At 35.1% G+C, this 17,373-nt stretch overlaps 5 protein-coding genes across 5 annotated transcripts; 3 read left to right on the top strand and 2 right to left on the bottom strand.

Annotated features, from left to right (window-relative positions):
• Positions 1-284: 284 nt before the first annotated feature.
• On the top strand, positions 285-3,871 carry LOC18593879 (uncharacterized). The gene is made up of 4 exons (XM_007021286.3): positions 285-842; positions 1,276-1,761; positions 2,424-2,921; positions 3,332-3,871. Exons 1-4 carry the CDS (start codon positions 339-341, stop codon positions 3,413-3,415), a joined length of 1,572 nt encoding a protein of 523 aa, XP_007021348.3. The 5' UTR covers positions 285-338; the 3' UTR covers positions 3,416-3,871.
• Positions 3,872-4,142: 271 nt separating this feature from the next.
• On the bottom strand, positions 4,143-7,263 carry LOC18593878 (Ribosomal RNA processing Brix domain protein). Its single transcript, XM_007021284.3, has 8 exons — positions 6,963-7,263; positions 6,730-6,871; positions 6,378-6,456; positions 6,135-6,259; positions 5,583-5,684; positions 4,811-4,879; positions 4,624-4,722; positions 4,143-4,466 (listed from the first exon to the last, which is right to left on the bottom strand). The coding sequence occupies exons 1-8, from the start codon at positions 7,172-7,174 to the stop codon at positions 4,335-4,337; spliced, it is 960 nt and encodes a 319-aa protein (XP_007021346.3). The 5' UTR covers positions 7,175-7,263; the 3' UTR covers positions 4,143-4,334.
• A 1,106-nt stretch (positions 7,264-8,369) lies between these two features.
• Positions 8,370-9,104, top strand: LOC18593877 (norbelladine synthase-like). The gene is made up of 2 exons (XM_007021283.3): positions 8,370-8,619; positions 8,782-9,104. Exons 1-2 carry the CDS (start codon positions 8,370-8,372, stop codon positions 9,060-9,062), a joined length of 531 nt encoding a protein of 176 aa, XP_007021345.3. The 3' UTR covers positions 9,063-9,104.
• Positions 9,105-10,288: 1,184 nt separating this feature from the next.
• Positions 10,289-11,056, bottom strand: LOC18593876 (norbelladine synthase-like). The gene is made up of 2 exons (XM_007021282.3): positions 10,805-11,056; positions 10,289-10,709 (listed from the first exon to the last, which is right to left on the bottom strand). Exons 1-2 carry the CDS (start codon positions 11,052-11,054, stop codon positions 10,429-10,431), a joined length of 531 nt encoding a protein of 176 aa, XP_007021344.3. The 5' UTR covers positions 11,055-11,056; the 3' UTR covers positions 10,289-10,428.
• Positions 11,057-13,605: 2,549 nt separating this feature from the next.
• Positions 13,606-16,966, top strand: GPCR (G protein coupled receptor). The gene is made up of 6 exons (XM_018125033.2): positions 13,606-13,910; positions 14,331-14,509; positions 15,199-15,310; positions 15,408-15,524; positions 15,622-15,936; positions 16,475-16,966. The coding sequence occupies exons 1-6, from the start codon at positions 13,644-13,646 to the stop codon at positions 16,811-16,813; spliced, it is 1,329 nt and encodes a 442-aa protein (XP_017980522.2). The 5' UTR covers positions 13,606-13,643; the 3' UTR covers positions 16,814-16,966.
• Positions 16,967-17,373: the final 407 nt, after the last annotated feature.

The raw sequence follows: 17,373 nt of genomic DNA, 5'->3' as shown, positions 1-17,373 counted from the left end.
GAAATTGAATATGATCGATGCGAATAATTAATTTTTATAATGTCTCAAATTATGTTAATAAAATATAAAAAAACAAAATTTTAAGTTACAATAAAAATAAATTAATTATCAAATTTAGGTCAAAAAATAAATTTTAAATAAAAATATTCGAAAATGTGTATTAGTATAAAGGAAAATGTACTTTCAAAAAAAAAGTATAAAGGAAAATAAAGTAACAATAATAATTAAAAAGAAAAAGAAAAAACCGGTTTTGACTGACTTTGACCATGGGCTTTACTCTTTCAGTCCCTCATCAGTCATCACACGCGCTTTCTATCTCTTAATTCTAATTTCTAGCAATGCCCGACCCTGACCCGAAACTCGACTCGGAAAACCAAGAACCGGACAATGCCGATGATCTTGATGAAGAAGATGACGATGACGACCAATACGACGAAGAAGATGAAGAAGAAGAAGAAGAAGACTACGACGACGTCGCGTTCGAACCGGCCACGCCTCGATCGGCTAGGCTGAAAATGGACGCTCTAGTGCGACGTATGTTGACCGGTCCCGTTTCAATCCACGTACACGATGTGATCATCAAAGGGAACACGAAGACTAAAGGCTACATAATCGAAGCCGAAGCTTTAGAAGCTTTGAAGAAAGCCACCACGATGCAGGAGCTGTTGCAAGCATCGAACGCGGTTAATTCGCGCCTGAAATCGCTCGGACTGTTCAATTCCGTTAAGATCACGCTAGATTCGGGCCCGCCGGAGATCCCTGGAAGTGCCAATATAGTTATTGAGGTTGAGGAAGCGAGGAATCGTTTATGGGGAGAGATTGGGGCTTATACGAAAACTGAGGTATATATGCATTGTAAAAATTTAGGGTTTTATGAAGAAATTAATGCAATTAGTTTGATTTGGATGCAAATGCCATAAAGTAAGTAAAATTGTTTCTTTTTTGGAAAATGTTTGGCATTGCTTTTTAATGGGGATAATAAAAAAGCCAAATTTAGACTAAATTAAGATTTAAGTAAGATTAAGCGCTTATACGTTTGTTATTAGATATACTAAGAAATTGTTTCTGAATTTCTGATTCAGTCCTCTTGTAAAAGTTCTCCTTTTATGATACACTTACTCTTAAGTATTTTCATTAGCCTTTCCAGTTTGGGAGTTCTTAGCTAGTTTACATGTGCACAAGGTTGCGAATTCAAATGGAAATTGCTATGAAACATGGATATATTGCTGCACTTACGTAATTTGTGTGAATTATGATTGTATGATGTTTTTGTAGGCTAAATCTTCCTCGGTGGAAGGATCAATCAAGTACAGGAATTTGTTAGGGTATGGGGATCTCTGGGATGGCTCAATTGCTTATGGCTTTGACCACTCAGCAGAGGTAAGTGGTGGTGTGTATTTCCCTAGATTCAAAGCATTGGTAGCTCCTGTCACTGCTCGTGCATACATTTTGACCCAAGATTGGCTAAACTTTTACTCGTACAAAGAGCGATCTGTTGGACTTTCTCTTGGTTTATTTTCTAATAGATATCATAACTTGGAATACCATCTGGCATGGCAAACCTTAGCAGATGCATCTCAGTTGTCATCATCGTCTATAAGAAGCCAGCTTGGACACAATTTACTTTCATCTTTGAAGTATAGGTTAAAAATTGACAGAAGAAATTCTCCTGTGAGGCCAACCCGAGGATATGCTTTTGTGGCTACCACTCAGATTGGGGGCCTTGCACCTGATAGTCATAGCTTACGGTTTCTACACCAGGTTTGGAACTATGCATGTGCTTCATATTGCAGTTTTAGTTGTATTTGTATTGCCATACGTTTATCACTTTGTACTTGCCCTGCAGAATTGTTTCTGTGTGTTAGGTTTTCATGACAAGTAGCAAAAATTGTGTTAAGGGATTGTCATCTATCCCTGTATATGTATGCCTTATGTGTGTGGAGGGTCTATAGTTTAATTTTGAATCCCAGTGCAGTAGCCAGTAAGCATATTTGTGGAGATGTGAATGGTCATAATGCAATTGACTGCCAGATGGAAGTTTAGGTAGTCTGGGGCTTTTGTTCTTTCTTAGTTTAGTTTTATGAGAGAAGAATAGAAATGATATTTTGTTTCCCTTGATGTGAGGATTCTGGCTTTGGTCATTGTGATGCATTTGATCTTCACTGGCCTAAAAGTTTCTCATCCAGGGTTATGTTAGCTAATTTCTGGATCTTAGACATCTGAATTCGTGTAGGAATGTGAATAGTCTTGTATACAACTCTCTTTTGTGATCATACTTTAGTTCCTATAACATTTTTCATGTGGTCATTGTTGTTGTTATTTAACCTAGTTGCTAACTATTAATAAAATTCAATGGTTAGTCACCAATTATACTCTTTCACTCTCAACTCAGATGTATTATTATTCATTTGATATTCCTACAGGAGTTTGATCTTCGATGTGCTATTCCTCTCGGATTTTACAATGCAGCATTTAATTTGGGGATTTCTAGTGGTGTTATCTTTCCATGGGGGAATGGGTTCTTGAACAAGACTACATCCTTACCAGAAAGATTCTTCTTAGGTGGCAATCTGTCTCCAGTTTGTGCCTTAGGAGGGCCAAAAGCATTATGGGGATTTAAGACAAGGGGAGTGGGCCCCTGTGAGCCTACAAGGCAAATCAACAATGAGGATGCTGATGCTGTTGGGAGGGATTTTCTTGGAGGAAATCTTGCTGTTACTGCTCTGGCGGACCTTTCTTTTGATCTTCCACCTAGGTGGTTTAGGGAAAAGGGAATCCATGCACATGTCTTTGCATGTGCTGGAAATGTTGCTAAGTTAGCAGAGAATCATCGAAGTTTCTCTGTTCAGAAGTTCATAGAGTCATTCAGAAGTTCTGTTGGAGTTGGGATTGCTGTCCCTACAAGTCTATTTCGCATGGAGGTTAGTTTCTCTGTCCCTTTATTCAAAAATTTTAAACTAAGCAATGGAGAATGGTTAAAGCATACTGGTTTTGATCCTTTTCTGAGTTGATAAGTTTTCTTATCATGATTAGTTGAACTTGAATCTTTGATGTGGCATGAGAAGCGAGCAATTAACTTTATGCTTTGGTGAAAGTACGAGAAAAAAGAAAAGAAAACTAAGAGATATATAAAATTGGAAGAAATGAAAAATAATTTATGATTCCACTAGTGTGCTCAGTAAGAGGGAGAGAATCGGATGAAAAGGAAAATGTGCCAAAAATTCAAATTTTATACATTTCTTTTAGCTTACTCTTTCTGGTTTTTGGTTGTTCATTTTGTTTTGTTGACATACTTGGTATGTTCTGCTGACATGCTTGGTTTTTCTACCAGCTTAATTACTGCTACATATTGAAGAAGTTTGATCATGACCATGCAAAGGCTGGCTTTTGGCTAACCTTCTCTCGTCCATCATAGAATGTTGAAATCTTTGTCAATGTTTGGCATCTAGTAACATTGGTATGACATAGAAGCCCCGTCCGTTCCAACAATTGAGTTTTTGGATATCTTGGTAGTTCTGCTTCTTTGCTGGATATCTTAGTTTCAACAGTGTTGATATGGCCCTTTCACCTCAAGAATAGGGGGGAAATAATTTTATTTCAGTTAATGGTGGGAGTATACAGGGGATTCTTTCTTGTGGGTATCCAATGAGACCACTGATTGTCTCATTTCCAGACAGGGTTTGCTTGAGAACCTGATTGTTTACTGATCACAGTGAAATGTTTTTGAGGAACTCTTTTTCCTTCATTTGTCCGGATGGCTTATTAACCTTGATGATATCTGATGCTTGTATCCTGGGTAAAGATTTGATGTTCTTGTATTGGAAAAATAAATAAATCAATAAAAGAATACCTTACTGCTTTTGCTCTAAAATTATTCAGGAATTTTTGAATGCTTTTTGGAGCCCAAATATGTCATCATATTATATTCTAGTTTGATATATTCAAGTGTATCCATGTTAATCTCCTGCAATAAATCATGGAAAGCCAGCCTAGATCATAAGCATCATCCATATGGACACCAATGACTTTTACATCATTTTGGCTTCAATTTCATCACCAAATCTTCCCAACAAGGTTTAATACCTTATCAGAATCACAGCATTTTTGCATTTGACATGATTGACTTTAGAAGAGAATGTGGATGCTACTACAAACGCATACCATTTTGATTTAATTTTGTATAACTGATCCATTGGTGTAAACTGACTCACCGAGTACAAAATGGAAACTTATAGAGAAAATTAACCAAAACCTGCTGTTTCACACTGGATACAAAATCGATTTTAGTAAATAATGATTGTTGTTGCTTGGCAGAAAAAGGATCTTGATCAACATCATTCCCTCCACATATCAGCAAATTCATCAGGCTCCAATGGATTAGATAGCTCGTGCATTTTCCTCCTTGTCTTGGCTTTGACTTTCTTCGCATACTTCCCGGCCTTCTGCCTCTTCTCCAATGCCCGGATCTGCAAATGTTGGGAAAGGAAGCACAAAGTGTCAATAATTATTAAAAGTATAACGAAGGAACATGAATCTTGCCCTACTTTAACAGAATCCATCAAAATCTCATTAACCACGATCATTTGCACCACCAAAATCAAGATTAAAGTGAAATCCTCTAACCTGGTTTGGTGATACATAGAAAGGATTCTCATATAGTGTTGGACCTCCGAAGCTGCCACCAAATATCTTGATCGGATTCAAACAAAATCTCGGACCAACCTGCACAGAACCAGTATCTAGAATTAAATTACAATTACAAGTACTAGATAATTGCATTATGTAAATAAGAAAGCACATCACTGCATACCTCAACAAGGGTCATTTTATCAAGGCCCCCTCTTACCATTTTATCTGACTCATTATGAGGAACAGATATCTGCATTAAAAAACAGCAGTGTTAAAGAGTGAATTTAAAAGTTAATGCATTCATTAACAAATAATGAACATGCAAATATTTGACATTAGAGAAACTTATTCTAATCATTTACATCACCATTTTCTTTTGAAGGCTTCAAGAACAAAAATATCTATCATTCACAGCATACATAATACAATAGCAGGAACGCTGTCCCAACCCCCAATTAAAAAAAAGCACTAGAGATTTGTCAAAGTAGAACTAAAATTAAAATAAAGGAGGATATTCATTCAAGAGTCATACAATGTCAAGGAGGGCAAAGGAAAGAAAAAGTGTACAGGCATTTTCCTAGGAAAACTATGACAGTCCAGTCCAGCTCCTGCATTTAAACCTAAACAATCTAAGCGAAAGTTAAAAGGATGGAAATCCAAGTAACTGAATTCAGCAGCCCATCTAGTTGAAAATACTAGTACTGCAACAACAATTCCCATCCATTAGATATGCCACCTCTACGATGCTTATGGTTTGATTGGCAGCTATAAGGAGTTTAATACTAAACTAGCATCTGTTGTGCCCAAAAAATACAGCCAGAAAAGAGGCGTCATGAAACTTTTACTTTCAGTTTCCATCTTAAAACATTCAGATACAGCGACCTAGTATTAAGAATTTAATCTATACTATCAGAATATATAGCACACATTACAAAAGCACATCCTTCACAAACCTGGTAATTGCGGAACCATATGTGGTCATCAACAATGGAGAAAACAAAGACATGATCATGGTAAGGTTTAGATTTCCTGTGCTCCTTCGGAGTTCCAAATATCTGAAAGAAAAGAAGAATATAGAAAAGAAAGTGTCATAAATGGAACATTCTCATTTTCACCCCACAGTATGTTTTAAGTAAAAATGCCATAGAATCTCAACAATTTGTGCACAGATAAAAGGGGGGAAAAAACCTAAAATGCTGATATACCAAAACAACCTTCACATCATTTAGCAAAGAAATTTCACAATTCAATAAGGCGAAAACATTCACACAGGATGTGCAGAAGCAGAGGAACTGATAAGACAGTCCATGTAAAATTGTAGCCAATTGTGCATTTCAATACTATCTGAGAGAGTTTGAATTTACACTGCTACAAGTCAAAAGACTGGGAGAAAACTCAAAAGACTTGATTCAGCGAGTGAGGAAATACATGTTTTATCTATATGTGGGAAAGATAGACATCAAAGGAGCATTCCTTTTAAAGAAGAAAAGGCATTATCAAGATACCTGCATGATCATCTCCTTCAGAAGCTTCCAATGAGCATCTTTTTCAAAATTGCCCGAGAAAGTCAACAAAGGACGTGAACCTTTCAAATGATTTCCAGTGAGCTTCAGTTCTTCCATTGTGTGCACTGAAATGAACAAAATGAACTTCACTAAGCCACAAGAAACAAGAAAATATCTGCAGACCAACTAAACAACATTCAGAAACTTATGTATATAGGGTAAAAGTCATAATAGTAATATTACCGGCATTAACCAAAAATTTAACAGATGGACCACTGGGACTCTTTGCCATCCATAGATAAAGATCCTGATGTTTCCTACACTGGCATAGACAACAAAAGTTGTATATAAACATATCATATTTGGACCACAAAATTCTAAATTAAAGCAAGCTAAAGCCAGCGTATTTCAGCAGTAAATTTAAGTGAGTACCATATCAAGAGTTAATTTTGACGCAATGTTTATAATTGTATACACTCTCAGTGTCAAACATTGCAAGCTCATCAAACTTCATAGTTATAACTATCAAACCTGGCTACACTTTATTTTTGCAAAAAAATTAAAAAAAAAAAACCAACAAAGCTTAGATGTTTACCTCAAAAAACAGACAGGAAGAACAACCACTCAACTCGATAAGCTCATTCAGTGTAGCGCCTTTACTACTCTTCGACTCAACCTTGTTATCCTTCTTACAATGAGGCAAAAGTGAAACCATATTCAACATCAAATGCCTATACCTACAAAAGAAAACATTAAACCCAAATCAAAAACAAAGTCAAACCAAACAATCAGTCAAAAGAAAACAAACATTTTTTTTTACCAACCAACCTGTAATTGATACGGCGTGAACACGTAACCATAACTTTTTCTTTGTTTCTAAAAACCTGGGAAGAAGAATCAGGATTAGACTCGGTTTGTTTTGCAACTTCTTCCTTGTCTTTCCAACCCACAAGTGTCCTCTTTGGTCTCTCTGGAGCTCCTTCATCTTTGTTCGTTGGTTCAGCTGTCTGGGTTTCGCTTTGCTTTCGTTTCTTCCCCATTGTTTAACAAAGAGGGAGTCGAACGAGAAGAGCTTTTACTTGGGTTTTGGCTGCCGGAACAGACAGAGGAAAACTAGAAGCTGTTGGCTTTTGATAAACCCTAGTTAAAACCTAACTGGCTGACTCCTTTTCTATAAATGGGTTGGGCTTGAAGCGAATAAATATGGGCTCCTTAAGAGCCCAAAACCAAGGAATTGAAGCTAGAGATGGGCCTGATATGGGCCCTGGCCTTCTTAACTTTAATGACATTTTTGTTTTTATATATAAATTGAGTTGCAGATATTAAAGAAGACATAATATTTTAAAAAAAAACTCTCTAACTACTTAAAAAAATTTAACTTAAAGTTATTCTCTTATTATTGACAATCAAATTTTTATATTTTTATTTTCGATCATATAAGTTTTTATAACTAATGAACATTACTTATTATTTTATGTCACGTAATGTTAACGTAATATATTAACATATCATATCAGTGACAACATGACATAATGATGTGACGCAATGACACGGTCAAGTTACATTTCGCTCTTCATCTTAATGTCATGTCAATAATTTTTATTTTTATAATTTTATTGAAGAATTTAAAAAGTTTTACATAAAAAAACTTTACCTAAAGTTCGCCTTAATTTGATTGTAGGCAATTTACAATGAGGTTAAGCAAAATATGGAAGGCCAAGTTTGTTTCTCTTTTATTTTTTTGTTCAACGGTGTTTTTAATTTGGCCATTTGATCAACAGTGCTTGAGGGGAGGGAGCTAAATTGCAGCTTAATCAATAGACTAAGCATTTTAATTAATGCAAAGATTAATTCCATATATAGTCCATAATGTCAACACATATTGATTGCTCCACAATATTAAGGGGTCTCCATTGCTAATTTAATAATATATTAATTAGTAAACTAGTTTGGCAAGAAGCTCTAGCATTCATGAATTCTGATTCTAATACATTGAAAAATTAAATAGCAAATCTGTTAATTATGGACGACTATCCAATCTTGATTCTCCCCGGTCATGATTCATTGGCTTTAGAGACTTCGGCCAAGCATGTCATTTAATTATAGCATTAATCCGTAATCAAATCATTCCTTAATTCTGGGTTCACTTCTAAACGTTATATAAACCCTGTCAATTGCAACTAGAGAAAATCATTCCAAGGTTAAGGCAAAGGAAAGAAGATCAAGATTGCAAAAATGTTGAAGCAAGTGTTTTTAATTTTCCTTGTTCTTTTTGCTTGCTACATGGGAGTGCACTCTCAAAAATTGAAGCATCTCACCAATGAACTTGAAGTGAAAGTGCCAGCAAGTAAGGTTTGGGAGCTATACAGGCACCTTGGAATCTCCAAGCTTGCTGCAGATCAGCTCAAAAATGTTATTCAAAGCATCAAGGTTTTGAAAGGTCATGGTGGGGTTGGCACTGTTCTCAAACTCACCTTTGTTCCAGGTATTAAAACCCTTTAAAACCAAATTTCTTGATCATTTTTGTAATGGTTTAAGTTTATATATATATATATTTGGAGGCAAGAGGATCGAATTTTCCTTTTTTTTGAGAAGGACATCATGCATCAACTAATAAGCTAAATCATAAATTCTTTTGATGAATCAGGGAATTCAAGCTACACAGAGAAATTCACTGTAATTGATGACAAGAAGAGGGTGAAAGTGGCACGAGGTTTGCAAGGAGGATGCCTAGCAATTGGTTGCTCAGTGCAAATCGTTCGCTTTGACATTATAGAGAAATCCAAGACATCAAGCATCATCAAATCCGACATTTCCTATGCTGTCAAGAAAGTGTTCGAAGCTAAGGATCCAAAGCCTAACATCCAACTCTTGGCAGCTGCTGCCCAAATTGCAAAAAAATTTCTTGAGAGTAAACATAATGCTTAAAAATTTCTTGAGAGTAAACTATAAATGATATCTAGCAGCTACACTCACTATATTGCTGTTGTTGGGGCAGGTTTTTGATAAAATGGAAATCTTGAACTTAGCACATTATTAATTTCTCAGTCTCTAATATATTTCCCTTCGTTATGATTGATGAAATTCTATGATCTTGAAAGCATGCTTGTTCTTATTCTATACGATTATCATGAATTCTTGAATTCTCTTTCCCTTTCGGATTTGGAATTGTTGAGAAATAAAGGTAACTGAAGAGTAAAGATTGAAGCAAGAATTGGCTCTGGGGTTGGGGGTCCAAATTTATATATTTAGCTTGGCATGGTTGTAGTTCCCTTGATTTGTCTTTTGTTGAAATGTATGGATCAACCAGGGAAATAGGCATGGGAGAGGTCTTTCCAACACTAACTTGTTCTAAAACCAATGCTAAGTTTCCAGTAAGATTCAGACTATACATTAGTGCAGATGACAGATTCGGTACATACAAGGATGGAGATGGCTGAACTTGGTCACAAGTCCTGCTCAAAGACTATGCTGCTCTTCTCAATTTGCTTCTTGATACACTGCCTTAATTAGCTATAAAATGGAAAACCAATCAGCTAAAGCATAACTCTGCTGTCATTGTTTTCTATGTTTGGCACACCATAAAAGTCAAAAAGGTGGAATATATATAAGGCAACGGGATTTATTCTTGGCCTTGATTAAATGAAGGAACAAAGAGGAAAAAATTGAAAAGTAAGATTTGAAGCAATTCCAGCTGGAATGAGTTCAGTTCTGCCCAAGAATTTGATTGCTTCAAAATGCTCTCATACGCGTTTGGGGGTTCCAAAATTTATGATGTCTGTTGGCTGCTTGCATGTCTTTTGCCTTCTTTGACTTTTTGGGGCCCTCTTCATAATTATTTATGATATCTTGTTTGATGTTAACACTTAAGCAAATTTCTTACCAATAATGGAATGGTGGGCAATAATAGAAGCTAAAAAGGCTCCAACTTTTGGGACTTTATATCTCATATTGCTGACGATTTAGGCAAATCCTTTTCCAATATTGGCCATTGGTTTATAGCCCATTTTTTACACCAAGGCTACGGAAATTTCCATGGACAAAGCATGCAAACACCAAATCGATAAATTATAGACAAAATATTCCGTCAACAATTCAATCAGTAAAATCTCTAATTAAGTTACGTACATGGTCATATATAATCAAAGGGAATCTATTGCAAACCTCAAAATCTTTATTCATTTATTTCTTCCAATATACAAGGTATAAGAGCATGAAATTTTCTAGTACAAGAAGATAGAAACAATGAGAATTCAACCCTCCCCATCAATTTGTTTTATTGGACCGATCATCTTTAAGCATTGTGTTTACTCTCGAGGAACCTTTTAGTAATCTGTGCAGCAGCTGCTAAGAGTTGGATATTGGGCTTTGGGTCATCAGCTTCAAACTCTTTCTTGACAGCATACGCGATGTCAGATTTGATGATACATGAAGCATTGGTTTTTGCTATGATATCAAACCGAACGATTTGAACAGAACAGCCCATTGCTAGACATCCTCCCTCCAAACCCTTTGCCACTTTCACCCTCTTCTCGTCGTTAACCACAGTGAACCTTTCTGTATAGCTAGAATTGCCTGATTCAAACGAAGCCTATATAAGCTCCAGGCATGGAATATTGAAAGAAGAAACATTGACTTGAAAAGGGTTATAAATATAAATAAATTGGTACCTGGAACAAAAGTGAGTTTGAGGATAGTTCCGACCCCACCATCTCCTTTCAAAACTTCAACACTTTGGATGACGTTTTTAAGCTCTTGGGCAGCAAGCATTGAGATCCCAAGGTGCCTGTAAAGCTCCCAAACCTCGCTTGCTGCCACCTTCACTTCAAGCTCATTGGTAAGATGCTTCAACTTTTGGGACTCAACTCCCATGTTGCAAGAGAGAAGAACAAAGAGAACGAAAGAAACTTGCTTCAACATTTCTGCAAATCTTGGTTTTTGATCAATTTTGGCTTGCCTTTAAGGTGAGATTTACAGGGTTTTTATAGAGTGTAGAGATGAGCAAGGGATCATGCATTATATGTGGGATGACAATGGCAGAATTGAAGTCATATGGATAACAAATTAATAATGCATTGAGGGTCGCATTGGAAGAAGTCTTGGCCAGGAATCACGGCTGCTGGAAGGAGAGCCTGCCTTTTAACAACTTAGTTTTGGAAGCCGATTTTGATTTGATGATGTTTAATGCGGCTTACTTGTTCTTTTTCAATATGTGACTTGAGCCAAAGTTGATGAATAATTCTTGCCAAATTAATTTTTCTGTCAAAATTAATACCATTATTAGGGCAAAAATTTAAATAACTTTTTTGGTTTAAAATTTCATATAAATCTTATTTTTAGTAATAAATTACTCTCTCCGTCCTTTTTTTTTTTTGTCCATCTTTGATTTTTACGGATATTAAGATAAAAGCTTTCGATTTTGACATATTTTATGTTAATATTTGAAAATTTTTTATGATATAAACATTCAATACATTTTAACATGAAAAAGTCAAAAAATCATGAAAAAAAATTTTAATATAAAAACATAAGAGAATATATGTCTAAAAAAAGAAAAAAATGACTTCATTTAGAAACATTCCGAAAAGAAAAGATGGATAAAGAAAAAGAGATGGAGGGAGAATGACAAATCAATGAATTTAATATAATTGTGTTGATATTAAAGGATCCATAAAAATTTAGGAAAAGATTATTAAGGTGCTTATATATATTTATATGAAGGAAAATTGTGGACAAAAGGATACAATTGCATAGCTTGATTTTGTCCTTGAAGAACAAAAGAAAGAGAAAAACGTTTACAGCAAGAACAGATGCTGTCACAAATACCTTGATTGATTACTTCCCAATAAATTAATATTGACTTTGACTCAAATGAAAACCTTGCATCAAGCCTATATTGAAGACCAAGCCTAGACATTTATTTGGTCATAAAAGCTATAATAATTCATAGGCAGAGCTTGGTCTTAATAGAATAATTCACTTTGACAGAGTATAATTATATATATTATTTTGTTGGAGAAGATATATTTCTATTATTAAGTCATACACAATGGTGGGAAGAGTGGACAAAATCTATTTTTGTTGTTATTAAAGAGTTGGCAAAGCTAATACCTTATCATATAGATTAGCTCATTGGATTGTGGCAGTTGCACTCTGGTTTTTTTCAAGACATTTCTGTCATTTAAATCATTAGAGAACCTTGTTTCCACCACCATATCAATCCTGCTAGACCATGAAGGCAAGGGGTAAGGACCTCATCGACAGGGACGGAGATAGCCAAATTTTATTAAGGGGGTCAAATACAGTTAAATAAGAGTTAAAAATTTTAAAATCTTAATATGTTAAATTCAATTAATAATAAAAATATTGATAATAGAAATATAAAATTAAATATAAAACTATAATTTGTAAAATATAAATTGTTAAAAACGATATATAAGATTAATATTTTTTTCTTATATAATCAAAATTATTTAAATACTATATATTCAAGAGAATTTCATTTTAACTAAATATAAAATGTAAAGTATATAAAAAAAATATACTCAAGTTAATTTTCTCTTACATAATCAGGATTAATACAAAAATGATGCGTTGATGAAATTTTAAATAACAATGTAATATTACAACTTATATTTGAAAACTATATAATAATTTATTAATATTTAAACATTAAAATCATAGAAAATAAAATTTATGAGACATAAAAAAGAAAAACATGACAGGTAGAAAGTAGATATCACATATTACATAACAAAAAAGAAAAAAAAATATGGTTAATAGTCTGTAGAAATTTGATAAAGAATATTTATAGAAACTTATAACATATGAACAAATAAATAAATAAATATAAATTAAAAAAATTTAAAATTGAGTAAGATAAGTGAAATCATTTTATTATTTTTTATTTATATTAATTATTATATAAAACATTATTTTGAGAAAGCTAGTAATAGAATATATATAAAAGTTTAAAAATTTTTATATGTTATGAAAAAAATTTTGAAAGTTTTGTGGGGGGCCATCGTATGGAGGCTCCGCCCCTGCTCAGCAGGAGGGGGAGTGTATGGTCTGCCCCCCATCACAACCCCATCAAGGGAAGAATGCATGCAGGGACCTCCTCTTGGGAGGTTTACGATGGGTACATGGAATGAGGTTGATGATCTTTTTCTTCCTATTAGGTTTCATAAACACAAATATATAAGCAGATACAAAACATATTGGTTCTAAGTTCTTGAAATTTCATGGATCAAGTTAACAGCTAATAAATCTAACTAGAATTCAATTCCATATAAGGTAATTTTATGCATAATACAATCTAGTTTTGTCAATGGATCACGCCTTATCTAATACATAACTTGTTACTAACATCTTTCATGCTTAGTTGGAACATTTTGGAGTTGGCAGAAGTAATAATTACATGCAAAATCACTTAAATTGTATCCAACGATAAGGATGTTAACAAAGAAAGAATAACCATAGAAGAAAAGAAAACAGCTGATGTGATGGATGCAGGTGGAATTTTTGGAAAAACTTTTTTATTTGGAACCTGCTCGAATGATTCCTGCTCATCCAAAACTGTGTGTGTGTGTGTGTGAGAGAGAGAGAGAGAGAGAGATGGCTGATCGTTTCTTTCCAAATGAAATGCCAGAGTTTGTGGCAGAAACAACAGTCACGGGAGGAACGACCAGAGACTCACTCACCAAACTCCTATCTTTACCTTACAAAACATTCTCTGATAAGCTCAAAACCTCAGCTTTGGACCTCAAAGAGACAGTACTCTCTTTTCAAAACTCTTTATTGGGTTTATCAAATTTTCATTGTTTTTAGCTTCGTTTCATGCATAAATCCTTAGAATTATGCATATAGAGATTAACTTCGGCAACTTTATTGTATTTTCTGTTCTGGGTATGTTGAGATTTTTTTGAATTAACCAAATTTTGATTCTTTGTTTCTTTTTTCACTGCAAAACTCTGCTTTGGGTTGTTGAATTTTCATTTTGTGCTTCATTTCATGCATTCCCATCAAGTGAATTATGCATATCGACATTAAAGTTGGTACTTTACTGTACTTTCTGTTCAGGGTATGTTGAGATTTTTTTAAATAACCAACTATTGCCTCAAGAAATTAAAAAAAAAAGAATTTTGGGTTTTTTTTTTTCTAAGTTTAGAAATGGTTTGGTTTTGCTTGTTTCAGGTGGTGAGGGAGACATGGCGGTTGAGTGGAAAGCGAGTGCAAGATTATACTTTGTATACGGGTGCTCTTGGGACAGCTTATTTGGTCTTTAACGCTTACCAAGTTACCAAGAATGAGAATGATCTTAAATTATGCTCTGATATTGTTAAGGCTTGTGATTCTGCTTCTAAAGATTCTGGGTAATCTTTCTTTCTTTATCTCAACAGTACACAGTCATAGGAATTGCCTCTTTGTGAGAACTAGTTGAAATGGTTTTTGGATTCAGTTTCTGATTACCTGCCATTAGAAATGATCAATTATATTTCATGAAGGGGGGTGTTGAGATTACCTGGATTTGTTAGACATGGTGAAATGATCAATTATATTTCATGATGAACTTAGGTTGTTATGATATGATGGGTGGACTGCATAAACTTCATTGGAGTTTGTACATGAATGCATTTTAGTTTTAAATTCAAGTGATTTAGTTTTGATATGTGAAATAGCCAAAATAGATGGAAGTTTATCACAAAGTTTAGTTCTTGAATCCTTTTTGTTGTTGTTAATGATGGTTGAGTGCTCAAACAATCGAATTTGTTGGAATCATTAATCTGATATCTGGTGAATAAGAAATTAACTCAGATGGTTTTCTGTTTACTACTCCAAATTGACAAACCATGCTGGAATGGTTGACCAACTCTCAGTCTGAACATAGCTTACATTCTGAAGGAAACTCATGAATTATCTCAACTAGGATTATTATGGTGTACATAAGATTGCTTAAATTGGTTTTGCTTATGCTCTTGATTACAGTTTCTGTTGTAGCTTACTGCCATTGCAAGTGAGTATTCAAACTTGACCAGACCTGATATTTGATGCATGGATGCAGTCGTGTTACTTTCATTTGTGGACGGGCTGGTGTTTGTGCCCTTGGTGCTGTTATAGCAAAGCATTCTGGTGATGAGAGGTTACAAGATCGCTATTTAAGAAAATTCAAAGAGGTGGTTCAATGCTTTTCTACTTTTAACTTTTAAATTGTCACCCTTTCCTCTTTGGTCTTGCCTTTAAATTCTGATATTAGTTTGGCTCTGAGAGCAGATCAGATTTCCCAGTGACTTGCCAAATGAATTATTATATGGGAGAGCAGGGTTCTTGTGGGCGTGTTCATTTTTAAACAAGCATATTGGTAAAGACACTATATCTACTATCCGTATGGTAAGACATGTTTTCTCTCCTCTCTGCCTGAATTTTCTTAGTGAAGAGAATTCAATCAATTGTATTTATTTGTGTTTGACCTTGGAAATTTGTGCAGAGAGCAGTTGTAGATGAAATTATTAAGTCTGGTAAACAATTGGCAGGCAAGGGAAGATGCCCACTGATGTATGAATGGCATGGAAAGAAGTACTGGGGGGCTGCCCATGGACTGGCAGGAATTATGCATGTTTTGATGGACATGGAATTGAAACCAGATGAGGTGGAGGATGTCAAGGGTACTCTTCGCTACATGATTAAAAGTCGTTACCCCACTGGCAATTACCCATCAAGTGAGGGAAGTGAATCTGACCGTCTTGTACATTGGTGCCATGGTGCTCCTGGGGTCACACTGACCCTTGTAAAAGCAGCTGAGGTACTCCTCATTAGCCTACTTTTTCCCCTTGCAATCTGTTTGGACAAAGATTATGATAGTTTACAGAAATAAAGAATTTCCTCTATCTTCGAAGCAGCTACATGATTTGCATGTTGTTTTCTTTTATTATTAGTCATTGCCAAATAGAGAGTGGCCAGCAAATATGCAATCTCTTGTACTTCAATAGAACTAAACTTTTGTTGTGGCCTTCTGGATTCACATAGCCATGCATCTTGATGGGTACTTGATGCATAATTTGGAAGTGATCTCCAGGAGGAGCAATTAGCCCTTCCCCACCTCCTAAAAATAATCTTATATGGTTGAAAGCGCAAAAATGATTCGTAGTAAGTCTAAGGTTCTGTTTCTCTTGCAACTGCTTCAAAATTTTATTCAACAACACTAAATTAGGTCTGTAGCCCTGCCATTAAACTTTAGCTTGAGGGATAAAAAATCAGTCATTTTGGCCTTAGTCTCCAACTTAACCAATTAAAGGGAGAAAAAAAGGGAACTCATGATTCTTTTTGTACAATATTAACAGGTTTTTGGAGACAAGGAATTTCTGCAAGCAGCTGTGGATGCAGGAGAGGTAGTATGGAAGCGTGGTCTGCTAAAGCGAGTTGGAATCTGTCACGGTATAAGTGGGAATGCCTATGTGTTCCTTTCACTCTATCGACTCACTGGCAAAGTGGAGTACTTATTTAGGGCCAAAGCATTTGCTTCCTTCCTGTCTGATAGAGCACAAAAACTTATATCAGAACGAAAGATGCATGGAGGTGATCGTCCCTATTCACTCTTTGAAGGTATTGGAGGAATGGCGTATCTCTTTCTGGACATGGGCGAACCATCTGAGGCAAGGTTCCCTGCTTATGAAATTTAAGTTGCTTTCAATGTATTTTTTTCCCTGTGGCTCTAGTATGAGAATACTTCCACGTCCTGGAACTTCACTCTTTTGTAAATATATATGAAACGAAATTCGACTTTGACCCAGACTTTATTATTTTAATTTACTTTAGCAAATGTCGTTTTAGTACTTTTGTTTCCTTCAAGTTGTAGAGACTATGTCGAACCTGCATTGGCTTGGAACTGCTTAACTTTGAGAAGGGTAAACTTGTCTTAATTTGCATAATCTACGGAATATAAAGTACTGGTCGTTGTTGAAGAGAGTCCCTTTTGGCTTGAACCTCTGTTACATCAATGGGCATCCTAAATCAAATCCTTTTCAGCACTGATTTGTCTCACTAATAATACCATGTCCATAGGTTCCACCTTGTAATTCTTGGATTCCTTTTAGTACAAATATAACTTTATAAACAAGAAGACAAACTCGAAACTAGTTGACACGAGGATGAAGTCCTGTCCAAAGCCTTATTCTGTTTCAAAGCAAATTCAATACTGAGATAACTCTATAGGTTTTTGTTGTTTTCGGGCCATCACTCA

The sequence above is a fragment of the Theobroma cacao genome, chromosome 7 (genome assembly GCF_053813885.1).
Source record: "Theobroma cacao isolate CCN51 chromosome 7, ASM5381388v1, whole genome shotgun sequence".
Taxonomy (NCBI): Eukaryota; Viridiplantae; Streptophyta; class Magnoliopsida; order Malvales; family Malvaceae; genus Theobroma; species Theobroma cacao.
The sequence above is the reverse complement of the archived record's forward strand: the minus strand, read 5'-3'. Positions and strand labels throughout refer to the sequence as shown.